At 36.7% G+C, this 18,306-nt stretch overlaps 1 protein-coding gene across 1 annotated transcript; it reads left to right on the forward strand.

The window, feature by feature from the left end:
• Positions 1 to 3,298: 3,298 nt before the first annotated feature.
• Positions 3,299 to 14,815, forward strand: LOC107555181 (conserved oligomeric Golgi complex subunit 7-like). Its single transcript, XM_016237894.1, has 14 exons — positions 3,299 to 3,720; positions 3,806 to 4,030; positions 4,544 to 4,692; positions 6,429 to 6,545; positions 6,633 to 6,801; positions 7,407 to 7,489; positions 7,994 to 8,116; positions 8,202 to 8,400; positions 9,354 to 9,481; positions 11,734 to 11,888; positions 11,993 to 12,109; positions 12,213 to 12,278; positions 13,489 to 13,694; positions 13,963 to 14,815. Exons 2-14 carry the CDS (start codon positions 3,865 to 3,867, stop codon positions 14,127 to 14,129), a joined length of 1,845 nt encoding a protein of 614 aa, XP_016093380.1. The 5' UTR covers positions 3,299 to 3,720; positions 3,806 to 3,864; the 3' UTR covers positions 14,130 to 14,815.
• Positions 14,816 to 18,306: the final 3,491 nt, after the last annotated feature.

The following is an 18,306-nucleotide window of genomic DNA, read 5'->3' on the forward strand; positions in this document are numbered from 1 at the left end:
AAACTATCATTAAAAAGGTTATTTATAACACCATTAAGGTCCTATATAGCATTTTCAAAGCATGGTTCTATATGGAACCCTATAAAAAAGGTTCTATTTAGCACTAAAAAAGGGTTCTGCTATTGTTACAAGCCGGCGAACCCTTTTCTGGTACTGTTTAGAACCATTTTTCTTAAGAGTGTACTCTGGTTAAAATTTCTCAATGGTAGTGTAAAACACCACCCTTTTTACCCTGTCAAAAACAGCTCTTTCTTGCATGCCGCTTTAAATGCTAATGAGCTCTGCTCACCCTGCCCCTCTCTTCCGAGCTGCTCTCTGAGAGACGGTAAACTTTAGCCGCATTCATCGTTTAACTTGCTAACTAGCACGTTGTTAGGAAAGGTGATTTGCAAAGATTCATTAAAAAAAATTATACTCACTTCTTCTGTAGGTGAGGCTTGGAGGTGATTAAACAGTACAATGAAACGTGGTATTATTTACACAATCTATGCGTTTGTTAAATTTATTTCTAGTTAGTTGATTTGATTAATTTGTGGCTTTTCGTTTCTGTTCATAAAGATGCATGATACGAGTGTTTCTACCAGGGGTGCCCAAACTCTGTCCTGCAGAGTTTAGCTTCAACTTGCCTCAACACACCTGCTGGTAAGTTTCTAGTATGCCCATAAATGCTTGATTAGCTGGTTCAGGTGTGTTTAATTGGGGTTGGAGCTAAACTCTTCAGGACACCGGCCCTCCAGGACCGAGTTTGGGCACCCCTGGTTTATACCATCTGTACTGTGATCGGCTGGATTAGTTCCACCTTGTCATTGTGTCGCTCACATTACAAGATCACATGGCGATAATATCAAACAGGTTTGAAAATGTCGTAGCGTCTGTGATAGCTCAAGACAGGTTTGGATCACGTTGCTGATCTGCTCATACTTAACGAGCTTTGGCGACCGCAACGAGCACCGATTTGGTCACGATCTGGGGGTTTTGTCACAGACTGTGGAAATCTGCCAAAAATTCCAGTAGCCCCTCACTGCAGAACAAAGATCCAGGGGGCAGGGGATCCACATCTAGGGGGTGGAGATGATAGGTTTAGGGGTGGAGATGGGTGGGTTTAGGGATCAAGGGGTGGAGATGGGTAAGTTTAGGGTTCAGGGGGTGGAGACGGGTAGGTTTAGAGGTGGAGATGGGTTGGTTTAGGGATCAGGGGGTGGAGATGGGTAGGTTTAGGGGAAAGAAAAAGTTCCTGGGACAAATTGTTCCAGGTAAATTTTGTGGAAAAGCGGCTTATGTATGTAATTGTGGGTTAAAATACCTAATCTGATGTTATCAACACTTCTACAGAAAATGGTTGAGTGTTTTGATGTGTTTATGAACATCTCTGGGTTATCTGATGAGGTTCTGGGAGTGTTGCGCTACAGGAACTTTGGGGAAGATAAGGACAGGAAGTATCAAAACATACTGAAATGAATAAAAACAAGCTGAGTGACTATATTTTATTTCACCTAGTGCATACTTTGTTCATTTAGAAAATATGGACCACAACATGGCCCAAAATCACACTACTAAGTAACTGACCATCTAAATTTAAATGGAAACCAAAGCAAAATAAAAGGATTACATGCTTAACACAAAAATATGGAAATTGTAACTAAATAAAAGCATGAAAATAAAACAAGGAGATCTACAAAAGGTTAAAAAATTGATTAGGCTTACAAAATGACACTAGGATTAGTAATATTTCTTCAACATGTCTGTCTTTTTCCAGAAACAAGCATAGAGAATATGATTTATAAGTGAACACATAAAGAAAATGCTTTTAAAAAAGCACATTCATAATCTTTAATGCCATTTTAAGATATGATCTTGCAGCATTTGACCAGGGTTGCCAACTCTCACACATTTGTCTGACAGGCTGTCTCGCGCTCTCACTCTGCACGTTTAAATCTCATGCCAAAGTGACAACCCTGCTTGAGATGAAACAAAGTCTCAGCTTTCAAATTTTGCAAGCTTTAATACTAAATTCAAACAATAAATACAGCTTTGGCGCACTTGATGTGGCGTAAATCGTAAAAGTGGTTCACGGACCTCTCCAAACAAACCAGAGTTGACAATATATTTTATTTCACCTAGTGCATACGTTGTTCATTTAGAAAATATGGACCACAACATGGCCCAAAATCACACTACTAAGTAACTGACCATCTAAATTTAAATGGAAACCAAAGCAAAATAAAAGGATTACATGCTTAACACAAAAATATGGAAATTGTAACTAAATAAAAGCATGAAAATAAAACAAGGAGATCTACAAAAGGTTAAAAAATTGATTAGGCTTACAAAATGACACTAGGATTAGTAATATTTCTTCAACATGTCTGTCTTTTTCCAGAAACAAGCATAGAGAATATGATTTATAAGTGAACACATAAAGAAAATGCTTTTAAAAAAGCACATTCATAATCTTTAATGCCATTTTAAGATATGATCTTGCAGCATTTGACCAGGGTTGCCAACTCTCACACATTTGTCTGACCTCGTCATGCTTGTCATGTGACACAGCAGCCACAATAGCACTGTAACTGATATAGGCTTATGTTTTATTTATTTATTTTTATTCGAAATATTCCCAAACATGTTAACTATATCATGAAATGTATATATGTGTAAGTAAATGCATTTTGCACCTTTATAGGTAATGGTAGGTGATCTATAATGGGCAATGGGCAAAGTAGCTTAATAGTGTAATCTATTAACTATGCATAAAATGGAGAAAAGGCAAGGGTTTTAAATTCCAATGCAAAGAGGCAAATTAGAGTCATTTTGTTGTCGGAAAAAAAATCATTTTCATTTGTAACGCCATGGTTCACCCACTAGGTACCTGTATGGCTCTTTACTAACATGTATCTAGAATATTGCAGGTTACCTGTTTTTACAATTTTAATTTGAATAAATATTTAGACATGATTAAACACTAGATTTTTTATATGTGAAATTAAAAAAGTTAATAACTTACATCCTTTATTTTAAGGATGAACTTAAAAGTTGGCAACCCTGATTTGACATTAAACGAGGGAGTAATTGAATCTTTTGTCTACAGGTGGCTGCAGTGAGCTGATACAGAATCGTCTATAAAGTTATCAGTGAACTTCATCTGTGTGTAATAATGGCAGTATGAATATAAGGCACCAAATCATTACATTCATGTATAAAATGTTTTAAAAAACACCTTTTAACATATATTTTGCAGGATTTCAATTGTATTTTATTTGTCACCCACCCGAACTACATGAGATGCAACACAGCCACGTCACTCAAACGAAAGCTATTTTAATAACTTCCGCGTAATGCATGTGTTTATGTACATTAACAACGATAATAGTTGTCTACATTAGTAACTGACGTCTGTACACAATTGTTCCAGTTTACTAGGTTCTTTAAAAAGGGTTTTATCTCGTAAACGTTTCGAAAGCGGAATGTTTCTTCGCCGTATTTTTTTCACCGCCGGTACATTTTAGGACGAGCGCGACCAGGAAGCAGAGTGCAGACACTGAAAACATTACGCTCAGAAATTGTTTATCAATGTTATTCTATTAAAGTAACGCTGGAGGAAGCGATCGCACTGCTTGAGCTGTATCTCGTGGTCATGATTATATCTTTCTCATGGGCTGTTTATTTTATGTTCGTGTCTAAGGCTGGTGTGGGCAAGAATTATGGAATAGATTGGTGAAGGTCTGCTGGAGAGATTTCATTTGAGTAAACAGAGCAAAATAAGCACCGCTAAACACTTTCAACGTGTCGTTTTTATTCTCTGCAGATGGGTTTGACTCTTTGAGATGGTGAAGCTGGCTCTGTAGGCTCACTGAAGGCGTGGAAATGGACTTCTCCAAGTTCCTGGCAGATGATTTTGATGTGAAGGGCTGGGTGAATGGAGCTTTTAAAGTGGTTCAGAAAGATGCACCTGGTAAAACAGACGCTCACGCTTCTACTCTGGTCATGAAGCTGCAGCTGTTCATTCAAGAGGTCAATAACTCTATAGAAGGTGAGAAGCAGTCTTTCAAATGTCTGAATGTCACTGCATTCTCAAAAATTCTGTAGTAAGCGTTTGTCTCTTCTTCTCACCAAGGCTGCATTTATTTGATCCAAAATACAGTCAAATTTAAAATAACTGCTTTCTATGTGAATATATTTTGAATCGTAATTTATTCCTGTGATCAAAGCTGAATTTTTATCATCATACTCCAGTCTTCAGTGTCACATGATCTTCAGAAATCATTCTAATATGCTGATTTGCTAATTTTTTTTAACATCAGTGTTGAAAACAACTGTGCTGCTTCATATTTTTGTGGAAACCGTGATACTTTACAGAATTCTTTGATGAATAGAAAGTGTAAAAGAACAGCATTCATTTGAAATGGGCATTTCGGTAACATTAGTCTTTACTGTCATTTCATGATCAATTTAATGCATCACTGCTGAATAAAAGTATTCATCTCTTAATTTTTGAATGGTCTGTTTGGTCTGTCTCTGATTGTCTTTCTGTGTGTGTTTGCAGAGAGCAGCAGTCAGGCCCTGCAGAATATGCCGCGTGTATTGAGAGATATCGAAGCTCTGAAACAGGAGGCGTCTTTCCTGAAGGATCAGATGATTCTGGTTAAAGAGGACATCAAGAAATTCGAACAGGACACAGTGCAGTCTATGCAGGTAAGAATAAATACACACACAAATCACTTTTTGATCTGTGCAGCTGTTCTATAATATCTAACTTTAATTTGTTTTTTTTAATTATTATTAGCTTAAAGGGATAGTTCACCCAAAAATGAAAATTTAATGTTTATCTGCTTACCCCCAGGGCATCCAAGATGTAGGTGACTTTGTTTCTTCAGTAGAACACATTTGATGATGTTTAACTCCAGCCGTTGCAGTCTATCAGTCGTATAATGCATGGCAATGGTAACAAAATCTATGAGAGTAAAAAAACATGCACAGACAAATCCAAATTAAACCCTGCGGCTCGTGACGACACATTGATGTCCTAAGACACGAAACGATCGGTTTGTGCGAGAAACCGAACAGTATTTATATCATATTTTACCCCTAATACCCCACTATGTCCAACTGTCTTTGGGCGCGCGCACGGCATCCGGTGCGTGAGGGGTGTACGCGCTCTGGCGTAGTTTACGTTAATGGTGTGTTGATAGCCAGCCGAAGAGCAATCAACCATAACTTCAGGCAAGCAGGCTCAGAAGTTGGGAATATGTGGAAAGTCACCACTCCCGAATGAGTTTGCGTGAGAGAAAGTAATCTTTTAGTTTTAAGTCGGTTTGAACAATCCGGATAAGCGCAAGTAAGTACCATTTTGATTAGCAGTCGTACCTACAATGACTGTGCACTGTGTAAACAATGAGTGACGTATACGCGCGAGAGATCACTTCCGGCGCTTGCGTAAACTACACCAGAGCGCGTGTACACCTCACGCACCGGATGCCGTGCATGTGCTCAAGGCAGTTGGACATAGTGGCGTATCAAAAAATTATATAAATACTGTTCGGTTTCTGGCACAAACTGATCGTTTCGTGTCTTAGGACATCAATGTGTCGTCACGAGCCGCAGGGTTTAATTTGGATTTGTCTGTGCATGTTTTTTTACTCTCATAGATTTTGTTACCATTGCCATGCATTATACGACTGATAGACTGCAACAGTTTGAGTTAAAAATCTTCGTTTGTGTTCTACTGAAGAAACAAAGTCACCTACATCTTGGATGCCCTGGGGGTAAGCAGATAAACATCAAGTTTTCATTTTTGGGTGAACTATCCCTTTAAAGTACATTTAATACAAGTATTATTTCAGAATATTTTGCAAACAAGTCCAACTCTAACCATGTAATGTCTGAAATACTCTTTTTAAATTGAACAATTTATTGAATCTTTAGACAAAATATTCAAAAAAAAATTGCATTTGAAAAAAAACTACTACTTCCATAAAATGCATAAAAATATCAGTTGCCTCTCGATCACTCCCAATGACGTCTTAATAAGATAATATTTCAATGCTTAGTTTTATGATAAAAGGTCTGTAGTTTCAAAACTAATAATGCAATCCAATACAATGATGATTGAGAGATGAACAGATAAACGTTCCTCAGAAGCCTGATGGATCATATTTGATTCTCAAATTTCAACATGGCATTTCTAAAAAATAATGTATGGATAATCAAGTTGCTCCAGTCCAGTAAGTGTTCATCTTGAAATATTACTAGCAAAATGACAGGTATTATTGTTTACTTTATAAAAACCATTAAAGATTTCACAGCAAAAAGATAGTAGTAGTTATATAGATATAATAGTTCAGCCCCTGCTGATTTTTGCTTTATGCAAATGTTAACTTTTTATGGCGTACTGTAGACCGTTGTTTGTTTTTTATATTGATGTGTGGCAGGTGTTGGTGGAGATTGATCAGGTGAAGTCTCGTATGCAGTTAGCAGCAGAAGCACTACAGGAAGCTGATAAATGGAGCACTCTCAGCGCAGACATCGAGGAGACTTTTAAGACGCAGGTGATGTATGACACGTCTGTCTTCTCTTCACGCACATCACACGAGTGCGGATGTCAGTCTGAAATGTTCATATGTGTTTGTCTGCAGGACGTGGCTGTGATCAGCGGTAAACTGACCGCCATGCAGGGTAGTTTGGTGATGCTGGTGGACACACCAGACTACAGTGAGAAGTGTGTTCAGCTGGAGGCTCTGAAGAACCGTCTGGAAGCTCTGACCAGCACACAGATCGTCTCCACGTTCAACTCGCTGGCTACAGGTGCTGTTATACATCAGGTTTATGTGTAAAAGAGATGCATTTTAAATGGCATCGCATTTATCAAAGAATTGGAGTCAGTAAAATTTTAGTTTTGAAAGAAATTCATATTTTTCTTCAGCAAAGATGCATTAAATTGATCAAAAGTGACAGTAAAACATGTATAATGTTATTAAAGATTCCTGTTTTTCATAACTGCTGTTTGAACTTTCTATTCATCAAAGAATCCTGGAAAAAGCATCACAGTTTCCATAAAAATATGAAGCAGCACAATTATTAATAATAATATTTCTTGAGCAGCAAATCAGCATGTTAGAATGATTTCTGAAGGATTATGTGACACTGAAGACTGGAGTAATGATGCTGAAAATTCAGCTTTACATCACAGGAATAAATTACATTTTAAAATAAATTCACGTAGAAAACAGTTGTTTCAAATTGCAATAATATTTTACAATATGACAGTTTTTACTGTATTTTTGATCAAATAAATAATGCAACATTGGTGAGCATAAGAGACTTCTTTCAAAAATAAAAAAAATCATCTTACAGAATAATATGCTTTAATATGCCAAGATGCTAATATTTATTTGTATAATCCGTTTCAGATCAAGCAAAGCTTTTTGTACGAGTTTTTACCGAAATGGACAGAATGCCGCAGTTACTGGCTTACTACTATAAATGCCACAAGGTACAACATTTTAATTTGAAACTTAAAAAAAAAAAAAGATTGCTTTAGAGTTATCATGAAATTACCTATATTTAAACGGCTTTGAAATAGATTTTTATACCTGTACTGCACAGGTTTTAAGGTAAAAAGACAAAATTTGGAGATGTTTTTATGTTTTACGTATTGCGTATTTAAAAAAGTATCACCTGAATGCATTTTCAACTTTTATTAAGCATTAAAGGTTTTATATGTTTTTGGTTGCACTCTATTTTACAGTACATGTACTTACAGTGTGCTTAAGAAAGTACCTAAGAAAGTACTTGCAATATAAGGTTAGGTTTAGGTGTAGGTTCAGGGTTAGTACCCAGTTATAATATTCAATTACAATATAAGTACATAGTATGTACATCCAGAACAGGACTGTAAAAGAAAGTGCTGTCAAGTTTTTTTCCACCATAAAAATAGCCTAGCTGCTGATGTGGCATTATAAAAATATTCCAAATAAATAAACTTGTGTGTGTTTAGGCACAACTGTTGAGCGTGTGGGAAAGCATCTGTCAGTCAGACGCGCCTCTGAAGCAGCAGCTCTCTGAGTTTTACGACACTCTTCTGTCTACGTGGCACACACAGCTCCAGTGGAGCAGTCAGGTACACACACTCTCATCCGCACCGCAGTACAGCGTTCATATTCTTACTTTCACACACACTAAGACGTGTGTGCATGTGTGTGCAGGTCTTTAAAAACCCCTGTGAAGTGCTCACCGTGCTGATGATCCAGACGTTGGGGGCGATGGTGCCGACTATCCCAGACTGCATTGCTGGGGCACTGAAGCGTTACACTGGCGATTGTCGTGTGGATGTGCTGTTGGAGCTCCATCAGACGGCGGCGAACTTCAGTCGCAGCCTGGAGGCAGCAATGCAGCCGCAGCTCAGTGCGTGTTCGCCAAAAAACCCCGTCAGGCATATTTCGAGCAAGAATAATTAGATGACATTAAAAGACTCTATTTAAGTATCTCAGTGCCGCCCCCAAAACTAATTAATAGTCATTTTAAATCTCTACCAGTCTTTGCCACTCTCCTTCAAACTGCTCGGTTTTACAGATTTTTCAGCAAAAAGTTTTAATCATGTAAAATTTGATAACATTTATTATCCCTTATTATGTTTTGTATATTTTATATATCTTAGTAAGTACAGGTCAGAGTAAGTTTGTTGTTTCATTTTTAAATAAATATATCTGTTATGCTAAAAGACGATGGAAAATTATTTCTCTCAATTTGACATTTTCACAAAAGTTATTTAAAACATTAGACACTTTATTTGCATTTATTATGCTTTATATTTATATAAAATCACTTTTGTTAATTTGATACTAAAATGGGGCATCTTGTCTATGACCCATTTTATATATAGATATATTGTAGATATATACATATATATGATATGGATTATGATGACGTTATTTATGATGCACATTCCTGCTATTCTCAGTATACTGTAATAAAAAATTACTGTATTCTCATTACTGTAATTAAAAAAAATATACAAAACATTTGTTATATGACTGAAGTTGTAGAGAATAATTGCAAGAGTACATATTTACAGTAATGAGTTATTTTTTCTTATTTATTTTATTAAAAATATATTTTCAGTAAAAATATGCATAATTTTCTTATATATTTATTAAAAAATATAATTTATAATAAAAATAAATACACATTAAAAAAAATAATAAAATAAAATATATATGTTTTAAGGGCCAACAATAAATACTATTAAATAATATTACAAAACTGAACATGAAAATCATCAGTCTTTGTATATGCTTTTTGTGAATGAGTGAGATTTTATTTTTTCTAATTTTCTTGTCTTCATGTGTATGTTTCAGGTGAGTGTAACCTCTTGAAGGTGGCAGAGCTGGTATCATGTGTTTATTCGCCTTATAAGACTTATCAGATGCAGTACGGAGAACTAGAGGAGACAAACTTACTGATCCAGCTCAGTGCTGTTCCTCTGGTGAGTAAACAGAAGTTTTCATTTTTGATCTTGCATTGAACCTTTGGCTTCCAATAATTCCGATGTACGCGCTACTGTCTGTAATGTGTGTGTGCGTTACAGTGCAGCAGCGCATTAGATTAGAACGCCGATTAACTTACCTGTACAATAAGTGGTTTAAAACATGCATTCTCCCGTTCAGTTTCGAGCATCCAGTAATATGATCACACGTCTTGTGGAGCGCTTTCAGAGTATGCATTTATTTGTCATTTTAACTGTTTGGAAACGGAGCGTAAATGTGGAAGTCCTTCAAAGATTTCTCATCCTGTTGCACCCTCTAGCGACCAGCTAGTAGTTGACGTCAAGCTTAAAGCATCATGGCAGAGCGCTGAAGTCGTCAGAGCACTATGAGGCATAAAAAGCAGCATACTGAGAAATATTACCAAGACAGTATATAAACAACACTTTTTCTGTAGCATTGTCTTCAATGTGATTTGCAAACAAGTGAAGCTTATGAGTGATTCTTTTTAGTGAATCATTCTCAGACTGAATAAATCTAACCTATTGCTCACTGAATCTGTCTGTGCAGTTACTAAATTACCTGCTGTAACAGATGCTGATAAGAGTTTGTAGTTAAAGATACAGTGGAGAAAATAATTATTTGATCCCCTGCTGATTTTGTAAGTTTGACCACTTACAAAAAAATTAAGGGTCTATAATTTTTTATGGTAGGTTTATTTTAACGGCTAGAGACAGAATATCAACAAAAAAATCCAGAAAAAACACATTATATAAAGGTTATAAATTGACTTGCATTAAAATAAGTATTTGATCCCCTACCAACCAGCAAGAATTCTGGCTCCCACAGATTGGTTACGTGCCCAAGTGGAACACCGATTAGTCCTGCCACTTTTAAGAAATTACTCCTAATGTCATCTTGTTATGAGTATAAGAGAAACCAGTCCATAGAATGTGTATCTTCCATTTAAACCTCTCCCACCACCATGGGCAAGACCAAAGAGCTGTCAAAGGACGTCAGAGACAAGATTGTAGACCTGCACAAGGCTGGAATGGGCTACAAGACCATCAGCAAGAAGCTTTTTGAGAAGGAGACAACTGTTGGTGTGAATATTCGGAAATGAAAGAAATACAAAATAACCATCAATCGCCCTCTGTCTGGTGCTCCATGCAAGATCTCGCCGTATGAGGAAAGGATGGTCATGATAAAGGTGAGGGATCAACCCCGAACTACACAGGAGGAGCTTGTTAATGATCTTAAGGCAGTTGGGACAACAGTCGCCAAGCAAACCATTGGTAACAAACTACGTTGCAATGAGTTGAAATCATGCAGTGCCCGCAAGGTCCCCCAGCTCAAGAAGGCACATGTACAGGCCCGTCTGAACATCTAAATGATTCAGAGAAGGCTTGGGAGAAAGTGCTGTTGTCACATGAGAACAAAATTGAACTCTTTGGCATCAACTCGACTTGCTGTGTTTGGAGGGAGAGAAATGCTGACTATGACCCCAAGAACACCATCCCTACAGTCAAGCACAGAGGTGGAAACATTATGCTTTGGTGCTGTTTCTCTGCTATGGGTACAGGATGACTTCACCGCATTGAAGGACCGATGGATGGGGCCATGCACCGTAAAATTCTTCTTCTCTCTGCCAGAACACTGACGATGGGTCATGGATGATGGGTCTTCCAGTATGACAATGACCCAAAATACCGCCAAGGCAACAAAGGAGTGGCTCAAAAAGAAGCACATTAAGGTCATGGAGTGGCCTAGCCAGTCCCCAGACCTTAATTCTATAGAAAATCTGTGGAGTGAGCTGAAACTTTGAGTTGCCAAGAGAATTTTTATAGAGGAGTGGAACAAAATCCCTCCTGAGATGTGTGCAAACCTGGTGACCAACTACAAGACACGTCACCTCTGTGCTTGCCAACAAGAGTTTCTCCACCAAGTTTTGCTTGGGGATCAAATACTTATTTGACTCACTGAAATGCAAATCAATTTATAACCTTTGTACAGTGTTTTTTTTTTTCTGGATTTTTTTGCTTGATATTCTCTCTATCCGTTAAAATAAACCTACCATAAGAATTAAAGACCTTTCATTTCTTTGTAAGTGGGCAAACTTACAAAATCAGTAAAGGATCAAATAATTATTTTCCCCACTGTACATATTCACAAAACCGTTTTATTGTATAAATGCTATGTTTTTTATTTTCCATTCGCCATGTTTTTTTATTGAGTATTTGTGTGTGTGTGTTAGGAGCGTGGTGAGGTTCTGGACTGCGTGTTAGAGCTCACACACTCGGTTCAGAAGGTGTTTGGTTTGGCGGCGGCTGCCGTGGATCGCTGTGTGAAGTTCACGGATGGTCTCGGCGTGTGTGGGCTCATCAAAGCCCTGCGAGCGCTTTTCAGCAAGTATGAATCATACACGCTTCATGTACTACGCTTGCACACAGAGACAAACACACAGCCCACAGGTCAGCTGCGCTCTCTAGCAGATTGTCTCTTTTCTCTCTCAGGTACGTGTCAGACTTCTCTGTCACGCTTCAATCAATCAGGAAGAAGTATAAGTTAGAGGACACGCCCACTTCTGAGGTGTTCACTGAGGATTGGACGGCTTTCCAGAACTCTGTCAGGTGGGTGTTTTTTTTTTTGTTGCCATTAGTATGAGTTTATAGATGCATGTACAGTACAGTTATATAAAAGTATATACATCTTTTATTTGTTTCTTTCTTTTAGAATCATTGCAACCTGTGGTGAGCTACTCAGACAATGTGGAGCATTTGAACAGCAGCTTTCAAACAAGTAAGATGTGTTAAAGTACAAATATGCTTTATTTATTCAATTGTCTTTACTTGAGTTATTACATTTTACCCTAATAATATCCCTGTTACACTATAATTATATGATTAATATATTTAAAAACAATATAAAACTTGTATATAACATTTTAATGTCTTTAATTAAAATTATATTAACTATAAAATATATCATGTATATGTGTATGTGTGTGAATTTATCAGGGTTATTATCCTCAACTAAAACCATAAAAACCCTTGTAATTATTATATATTTAATTATTATATTATATAAATAAATAATTTTATATATACCGGTGTGTGTGTATATATTAGTTTTGTTAATCATTCATAGTTAATATTTTAGTTTTGTTAAGTTGAAGTAATAATATAACAAACTAAATAAACTAAAAACTTAACACATTTAAAAAACTATATAGACATTAAAAAAAATGACAAAATAAAAATGACAAACACATTAAAAAAAAATCGAATTCAAAACATTAACAACTATAATAACAGTATGTAAAAATTAAATAACCTAAAACTAAAACTTAAATAAATAAAACCATGTAGACCTAAAAAATAAAGTAATAAAAATAACAAATCTCACAAAAAATATAAACTAATTCAAAAAATCATAAAAAAACTGTAATAATAATAATGTAAATAATACCAAATTAACACGTGTGTGTGTGTGTGTGTGTGTTATAATAATCATTATTATCTGAATATATAAATGATAGAATTATATCTGTTCTCGCTGTAGGCGATGACGTCCCTGAGCTGGAGAACACGGCGGATTATTGGCTGGGTTCTATCGCCAGGGCGACCATGCAGACCTATTGTGATGTCATCCTGCAGCTTCCTGAGCTCAGCCCGCATGCAACCAAACAGCTGGCAACTGACATAGGTGACCGTATCATCATTACATCATGGCACCATTATCACCAAAACAATTCATATGTAACACTTGCTCTCGATGAAACTACAAAGCTCTAGTGGCTGTTTTTGTTATTCATCATTAACATCAAGATTTTCAGTTAAAATTTACATGACTAAAAATGCTATAACTTTAGCCAAGTTTTTGCAATTGTTTTATTTCTATTTTTGCCGCCTTGTTAATTTTATAATTGGTCTTTAAAAACACTTGTATATGTCTTATTATTGTCATTCCAGATTACCTGAGTAATGTGATGGATGCGCTGGGGTTGCAGACCTCTAGAAGTCTCCAGAATATCGTCACCCTTCTTCGCGCCAAACCGGACTCTCTCTGTAGGCGACGACGTCCCTGAGCTGGAGAACACGGCGGATTATTGGCTGGGTTCTATCGCCAGGGCGACCATGCAGACCTATTGTGATGTCATCCTGCAGCTTCCTGAGCTCAGCCCGCATGCAACCAAACAGCTGGCAACTGACATAGGTGACCACATCATCATTACATCATGGCACCATTATCACCAAAACAATTCACATGTAACACTTGCTCTCAATTAAACTACAAAGCTCTAGTGGCTGTTTTTGTTATTCATCATTAACATCAAGATTTTCAGTTAAAATTTACATGACTCAAAATGCTATACCTTTAGCCAAGTTTTTGCAATTGTTTTATTTCTATTTTTGCCTTCACTTGTTAATTTTATAATTGGTCTTTAAAAACACTTGTGTATGTCTTATTATTGTCATTCCAGATTACCTGAGTAATGTGATGGATGCGCTGGGGTTGCAGACCTCTAGAAGTCTCCAGAATATCGTCACCCTTCTTCGCGCCAAACCGGACGAATACCGGCAGACGGCCAAACCCCTCCCGCGCAGACTGGCCTCGGCCATCGCCACCATGAGAGGTCTGGAGTACTGACCCCACCGCAGGCCAGGAGCAGATGGGCCAATATGTGTTGAAGGGTTTTCATTGTTGCCGAAACAAACACCAAAATGTGACACTAAACAGATCTAATATTTCTCAACAAACACAATAAATCTATAAATGGCACTTTTTGTTAATTATGTTTTTAACAAATTTTAACTGAAGTTGATGGTTTGGGAAAATAAAAAATAGTCGGGCACTAAATTTTGCAGAAAAGAAAATGTTACAGTGATCCTGTTTTGTCTTGCTGGAGTTTCTTCTGCTTATTGTTGGCTCCAGGCATTTCATTGAAATGGTACAATGAAAGATGGTTCGCATATTTATTTTTTGTGTTTTGCATGTTTGCCATTATTTCTCTTGGTCAGTAATAAACATGCGCACGCTTGTGTTTCTGGTTTGTCAAGCTACATGGTAACTTTCTGCTTTTCATGTCTGGCTTTCTGAATTTGTATTTCTGTTTTCTTTGCTCACATGGGAAGTTTCATACAGCATTTGAGGAATGTTTTCAATTCTGTTCATTTGTTAACAAAATAAAACCAACTTCTGAACAGATTTAAAGCATTGTTTTGTGTTTTACAGTTCATATTAAATCTGGCCTGTGTTAAGTTTTGTAGTGCAAAAATTTGGATAAACAATGGTCAACATTGTAATAGTAAATATCACGAAATTATCAGATTGCCCCCGGATCTTGGAATGATTAATAAAATTTTATAATTTTTATAATTAGTACATATTTTATATTAAGCATATCTGAATGTGTTCACAAATATATATATAGCCTATCGGTCAAAAATCTGGGGTTACATTCATTCCTTTTTTTTCTTTGCTCACCAAGGTGGCATTTATTTGATCAAAAACAGTAAAAACAGTAAAAATTTAAATATCTTTTTTCTATTTTAACATTTTAAAATGAAATGTATTTCTGTGATCAAAGCTGATTTTTCAGCATCATTACTCCAGTCTTCAGTGTCACATGATCCTTCAGAAATCATTCTAATATGCTGATTTGCTGCTCAAGACATCTTTTTTTTCAGGGTTTTTGATGAACAAAATCAGCAAAATATCAGCATTTATTTGAGATAGAAATATCTATTTATTGTCACTTTTGATCAATTTAATCTAAATAAATATAAAGATAACTTTACTGACCGAAAACTTTCTGACCCAACATGTTTTATATTGCTACAAAAACAAAAGGAAAATATCTTCCAGTATGGATGCAAGTGTCAATGTGCATTAGGTCTTGTATGAAGAAAAACACATTAAGGTTGTTAATCACTTTAATCATATTGATTACTGATCACGTTGATTGATCGGGATGATTGGCAGTGGTCAGAGAGGTGGTGATTGCATATCTGTAATTCAAGTACATCAAATCAAACTTAATACACAAGAAACAGTGATCAAACTGACATTGTATACAAGAGCAGGCACAGTAAATCGAACAAGAAGAATTAGATGCAGACAGATCTACCATTCCAAATCATCTTAAGAGGGCAGTGAGCTTCAATGTGCGTGAAAGACGGAGAGACAAGCTCAACTTGTCCTGAACACAAAACCATTATGCTAGAGAATAAACCTAAATCAGACTGGAGTTTGCCTGTGTGGATATGCGTCGTCGTGCTCCTGCTAGAAGCATGCTTTAAATGATTTATTTGTGAGCCAAACACAGGCTCTTTTTTATAGTCATAGCGAACGACAACAAAGTGGTCATAAAAAATATGAACAATCTTCGAAATGGAACAAAGTGATGAACAGAACAAAAAACTCTGTATAAAATATAAATTATTCACTAAATTGATAATTATAAACAAAAGTATTTATAAAACTATAAATATGCACAACTTTGAAAAAACAAAGACCTATTTGGGCAATAAGGTTTCATTCTGGGCTGGGAATGGACCCAGTGACCCAGCACCGGTCGAGATATCTCGTTTTCGCTTGGTAAGGTTTCGAAAATATAAGCTGTGTCATATTGTCTTTCCCCAAAAGGTCGCATGTCCACTTCCACCATATATCAGAAGCCGATGATATCAGCACACCCGAAATATCACAAACCGTGCCCCACACCAGACACCGGACCGCTGCCTGCTCGAACCGTCACCGTCTTTCATATTCACTTTGTTCTGTCCTTTCTGTCGACTTGCTAATTATAGCAAGATGCTTTTCATCTGCAATATCAGCGACAAGACAGTCAAGCACCTTTTCAAGGGCAACTGGCTGCGAGCATCTATTTCTGTCAGGACCACTATCGTCAAAGATGATTGACAATTAGCATACAGTTTGGATTGGCAGTATGGTTCTGTTCTGGGCAAGAACTCCCTGCGCATCCATGCAGCCTAGCATGGATGAGAGCAGGCAGAGCAGCGATAAGCCCCCAGGGTAAACAGAACAGAACCAACATAAATGTATTGCAGATATCGTTAAAGTTCAATAATGTTATGTACACATTTTAGAATTAGTCTGATTCAAAGGAGAATCAGAAGGCTGAATCCTGACTGACAGAGGAGGAGCAGGGGATGGAGGAGGGTAATTAGGTATTGAGCAATGCAAAAACTGCTGATACTACTGCGGGACCTTATATATGAATGCTTAGATATAGGTATTCCCATAGGTTGATGGGGATCAGCTGAGAGTCAGCTGATGCGAGCTTGACTAATGTGACCTGCCAGAACTAACGCTATGCTTGATATTTTATCTATCTGCCCTGTCATTGAAATAAAATCACACACTTCTGCGATAAAAATATAAACCTGGACTCATTTGCTTAAGCTGACTCTGATTAAATGACTGAAAATATGATTCATGTGATTCGCCTGTCATGTAGCTTATAGCTAATACGTCTTGCATATTTTTTGCACATTGTGAACAAGTTTGCAAATGCCCTCGTGTTTAATAAATGCTAACAGATTAGCTGTAGTGCTACCATGCTAAAGATGCTACTAGAGTGAGGCCGAAGTTCGTTTCGGTGAGGCCCATCTGAAAAAAAAAAAAATCTAAAAATGTTTTTCATTAGCTTAAACCTAAGGGTTTAGCTTTAGCCTGGTGTCTTGAGAACTTTTTCTTAAAGAATTTGCTTAAAGCTAAATGCTAAATGTTAAAGGTTAGCATCAAACTGGTGTCCTGAGAAGAAAAATAACTTCTATGATAAACATGTTGTGTAAAACTGAACACTTAGGATGTCAGATTAGCATGGTTAGCTATTTTAATTCTGTAGCCAATATTATGGCAACTAAACATTTAACTTTGATTTTCATATTAACATAAGCTAAATGCTAAAGCTTGAGCCTGGTGTCCTGGGAATCGAAAACAAATTCCATGATAAACAGGTTGTGTAAAACTACACATTTCCAAGACACCAAATTAACATGATCAGAGTTAGCTATTTTAATTCTGTAGCTTTAGAATAACACATTTAACTCAACTGGTATGTTTCACATTAGCCTAATGCTAATTGCTAAACTTTAGCTTCAGCCTGGTGTCCTGAGATACAAAAACAACTGCTAAACAAATTGCAAAACTGCACATGTATGGACACCAAATTAGCATGATTAGAATTAACAATTTTAATTATGTAGCCTATATTACAGAACGACAAATAAACACATTTGACTCTTAACACTGTGATGTTTTATTCGCCTAAAGCTAAATGCTAAAGATTTAACTTTAACCTGGCGTCTTGAGACCCAAAACAAGTTGTAAGATAAACAAAAAGATAAAAAAAAAACTGGGTGGCAATTTTAAGACATCAAATTAGCGTGTTTAATGTTAGCAATTCTAATTCTGTAGCCAATATTACAAAATGACATTCTTTCTCTTCTGAGCTTATTCGTATTCAAGTGTTTTCATTGCTTTCGCCCACTTAATAAGCTATCAGCTGTGATTTTGCTAAGCTAAAGGCTAAAGACTATTGGCAAGGGATGATGCCTGTGTCCTAACTTCCTGTTTTAACAGGAAATACATCAAACAAGTGACAGCAAAATGCTCATGAAAACAATCCGACGAGATGAAAATGAGAAATAGCTGCACGGGCAGGCAGAGGTCTGGTGCGCAACTGAGCATTCACATTTTTCACCTGAGATTAGAGACACAATGCCTTTACAAAAACACAAGTTTTCCACGCTGCATCTGTTCGTAAGGAAGACGCTGAGACCGATACGAGTCTCCACTT

This window comes from Sinocyclocheilus grahami, unplaced genomic scaffold, assembly GCF_001515645.1.
Source record: "Sinocyclocheilus grahami isolate Dianchi unplaced genomic scaffold, SAMN03320097.WGS_v1.1 scaffold19.1, whole genome shotgun sequence".
In the NCBI taxonomy this organism is placed as follows: domain Eukaryota; kingdom Metazoa; phylum Chordata; class Actinopteri; order Cypriniformes; family Cyprinidae; genus Sinocyclocheilus; species Sinocyclocheilus grahami.

Bases quoted from the DNA above. Each gene is read 5' to 3' on its own strand.
- LOC107555181 (XM_016237894.1), top strand. From the start codon at position 3,865: ATGGACTTCTCCAAGTTCCTGGCAGATGATTTTGATGTGAAGGGCTGG. The intron at 8,117-8,201 runs GTACACACACTC...ATGTGTGTGCAG, and splicing joins AGCTCCAGTGGAGCAGTCAG to GTCTTTAAAAACCCCTGTGA. The intron at 8,401-9,353 runs GTGCGTGTTCGC...TGTATGTTTCAG, and splicing joins AGCAATGCAGCCGCAGCTCA to GTGAGTGTAACCTCTTGAAG.